Source organism: Propithecus coquereli, unplaced genomic scaffold (genome assembly GCF_000956105.1).
Source record: "Propithecus coquereli isolate 6110/MARCELLA unplaced genomic scaffold, Pcoq_1.0 Scaffold139, whole genome shotgun sequence".
NCBI lineage: Eukaryota > Metazoa > Chordata > Mammalia > Primates > Indriidae > Propithecus > Propithecus coquereli.
In genome coordinates, this window is record NW_012138191.1 from 1,573,605 (window position 1) to 1,577,645 (window position 4,041).

The 4,041-nt window shown below is 39.7% G+C and overlaps 1 protein-coding gene across 1 annotated transcript in view; it reads right to left on the bottom strand.

Annotated features, from left to right (window-relative positions):
- PLCB1 (phospholipase C, beta 1 (phosphoinositide-specific)) overlaps positions 1-4,041 on the bottom strand; it is a 756,841-nt gene that overhangs the window by 667,142 nt on the left and 85,658 nt on the right. Inside the window, 1 exon segment of the mRNA XM_012639238.1 lies at positions 1,677-1,722. Coding sequence (XP_012494692.1) covers positions 1,677-1,722 — 46 coding nt within the window.

Consider the following 4,041-nt stretch of genomic DNA (forward strand, 5'->3'; position numbering starts at 1 on the left):
CTGGAAGTGGAACCTAGAACTCAGCTTACTTTCCCAAATTCATCAGCCCTGCACATAAAGGTTCATTCATTTATTGAAGATGTATTGCATTCTTATTCTATGCCAGACTCTGTTTTAGTTACCAGAGGCACAAAGATATTCAAATGTGACTCTCTGTCTGCCAGTAGTTTGCAACCTAGAATAGAAAAATCACTTATGAAACCCTCACATTGTTTGTGGGCCATAAATACTAATTATGAATAACAATGTATCCAATGTATCTATATGAAAGAGTAAGTTTTTAACATATACCTCACTTCGAATTCTTGTCTCTCTCTCTCTAATAATGTCACTCTCATCTGTGGGAGGAAGGGGTCAAGGAATAAACACTCTTGTGTTAGCAAGTGAGCTTAACTCCAGAAGTGTGTGAGTATGTGAAGGGGTCTGGACATAAATCTGAACTGCTGGTTTCGGTGTAGTGACTGCTCTCCATTAGAAAGACATTAACTTCTACCTTGTATATAAAAGTTTAAAGAGAATTGTCAATATCTTACATCCATAAACCAGAGCTTGGCAAGCTAAGACTACATTAAATTCCTCAGGTGACAGTTTGTGCCCATTTAACAAGTACTTTCCTTGTAGAGAGCAGCCAACAGCCAACCTCTAACAACTGTCCAAGTTCCACATCTCTGACTGACATCTGCCCCAGGGCCTTTGCTTATCCCAGTAGTTCCCACTCACATCAGTCCCACTACTGCCACTAACAAATTAAAATAAATAAAATAAAATAAATGAAATCCATTGATAATGTCATCTATCCAGCCACTGATACTTCTTAAAAAATCAATATAATGCCCTCCTTGGAATCTAAACCAATGAAAGGAAAGTAAATTATTCTAACAGCATATGCATCTCAATATATTAGTGCTTGGCCATAGCTTCACTAGAAGGCACAGCAAAGTGTGTGGATGATTGTACAAATAAGCAGAGTGAATGCCACACACTGACAGAGGTGCGCTACATCGGGAATCAAATACTAGGTTAATGTTGTATCAGTGACATTCTGAAATGGTGAGTAATTCTTAGGAACATTTTGAACAAAACAAAGTATAATCATCCTTCAATTTACAAGGCAGCTGTGGGGCTGGAAATCCAATCTATAATAAAACTCTGAAAGACTTATCCGACAACTCAGTAAAACTCTAAAACAACTAATCACATGTAAGATGGAGTTATACGTAACTTCAGATCATTTTTTTTTGTTATTTTCACCTACATAAACATCTGCTAGAAAATTTGAAATGTGTGCAGGAATCAACTAGACCTTCCTTAGCATATTTCCCAATCAATGGAACAACAACCCCCCACAAAATTGTAAAATATATTCTACGTAGTGTTACTACTCCCCCTTAAGACCCACTAGTTCATGTTCTCTCTTCCCTATTACATTCTGAATTTTGTCTAAGTGCCTATTTTTATTTACCAATACTTACAGAATATTTACTATGTACCAATACATTTTATAAATATTAACTTATCTAATCTTCAAATAGCTCTTTGAAGTAGGTAGTATTATTATTACCAGTTTACACATGAGGAAATTAAATCACTTGTCCAAAGCCACAGAGCTGGTAAGTGGTAGAAGCCGGAATTTGGACTAGGCAGTCTAGCTCCAGAATCAACACTCTTCCATGTACCAATGCCTCTCACTTTTAATGTCCATAGAGACTGCCATCTCTAACACTCTCCCGGGTGATACAATGCTGCACCTTTATTGAACCTGCCTCGGAAGAGCAAGACACACACTACATTCTTGCTGAAAAAAAGGGACCACATTTACTGTGTTCACTGAACATGTCCCTAATACAGCCTTCGATATATAATGAAGAGCAATATAAATATTATTAGATGGAAGGATGAATAAATGTTAACTAAAATTCACTTCAATAGTTAGTCCATCTGTCTTAGTCCACTTTGTGTTGCCATAATAGCGTACCACAGACTGGGTAATTTATAATGAACTTAGATTTATCTCTTACAGTTCTGGAGGCTGGGAAGTCCAAGGTTGAGGGGACCACAACTGGCAAGGGCCTTCTTGCTGCATCATCCCATGATGGGAGGCTGAAGGGCAAGAAAACAGGGAAGAGAGAACAAAAGAGGAAGGGGGCCAAACTCATCCCTTTTATCAGGAGCCCACACCTGCGATGACTAACCCACTCCCATAATGATGGCTTTAATCCATTCATAAGGGCAGAGCCCTCCTGACCTAATCACATCTGAAAGATCAATTCTGTTGCATTAGAGTTTAAGTTTCCAACACATGAACTTTGGGAAACATTTTCAACCCATAGTACCATCCCTTTCCAACTCTGCTCAAGATCCTCAGCTCTACGCACCATGCTACTGGCAGATCACTGCCTTTATTACTTTGGTAAGAAGTTTAAAGTCATTGATATCAAATTCCCACAAATTCCTTCCTATCTCTCCCATCCGATCGTTGTACACCTCCACCCTTCTCTCCACCTGGATGTTCCTCTGTCCATTCTCCCTCTGTCCTCCCTCCCTCCATCCTCAGGGACAGGTGTGGTGCTCCATCTCATCTCTTCTTTCTTCTTCACCCAATCTCTCGCTTTCCTCTTGAGCTTTCTTCCCTGTCAATTAATCAATCAGCTGATCTTCCCTTCAACCCTACCATCTCCCAAGACTCTGACCCTGCCTCTTTACCACACTTGTGGACACTCTATCTGGACACTAACCCTGCCCTTCATACTTAAAGGGGTCTTTACTCAGAATTGTCACACACTTTGGCTGCTGTGCCAAGGTTCCAGCTGCTTTACAAAGAAGATGCGGGTAAGGAATAACTGGGACTAATGCCACCTTCAGTAAAGTGTGTTTAAAGCAAGGTTTCAGAAAGTTGCATGAAGACTACACAGTAGCCACTAGCCCTCAGACAGACTGAAATCACACAGAGAAGGGAAGTGACACGGCACCTCATTGGTGAGCTGTGCACAAGAGGGCACATTTGCAAGAGTGTCTTTGGGCAAGGGGAGAATGGAGGGGCTCTGCTACTAATTGGGTCATGTCAGAGAAATGGGTTGGCATTACCATCTTGGTTTGTTCAAGGCTCCAAATGCTCCATAAGTAGTAGACTTGGAGCTCTAAGTACTTGGGTTTCTATGTAGCCATTGCAGATGGCAAATATTTTTTGTGTGTTCATGTGTAGTGAGGGAAATACTCTGAATTTCTCTCTTATGCTGCATCATTTTTGTGTGGCTCTACAATGTATATTTAAATATGAGCATTTGTGGGGCCCTTTCACTGCTCTCTCTGAGGGCAAGGATCTTCTGTGGCTCAGGAAACTACCTTTAACTGAGCAGACACCAAGAATCACAATCCAATTTCTATTTCCACTTAACTATACCCACTTTCTATCTTTACTTAGAATCATATTTTTAAACTGAAATTCATCTCTGTCTCTGTTTTAGTAGCCCCTCTCAAACTGTGGAGACCAAAACAGAACACAACAAATTCTGCCTTAGCTCCTTGGAAGAGAATTTTCGGATTCTAGCATAGTCCCAGATTTGGGTTTGCGTCTAGCTTCACGAGTGGAGGCTACTGCTGTGTGCTCAGTCTGAATTCACAATGACCTTAGGTCTATATTTGTGCCCTCAATTTTTTCTCTAACCTAAAATGTTATATTGCTCAACAGCTTTGCTAAATTCATTGTGTGAATAGAAGTCCATGTACAAAGTAGAGTGGGTGCTTTTAATTCTATTATAAAGACTCCCTAAGTGAAAGACATACAGTTTACATAAAACTCTGCCAAGGACTCCCAAATATGGCAGTTCTTCATCTGTGAGAGCCTTCCAGTTTTTCTGAACTTATGTCCCCACATCCCATAATCATGTAAAATGTCAAAAGGATCTTAAAATATCAGCTAATTTTAACAAACTCCTCAAAATCATACAAATAGTTTTTTAAAATGAAAAGAATAAAAAGAAGTAGAGAAAGCCCCAAACTGAATTATTGAGTCGTGTGGGTATCATCAAATTAGGGCATCAT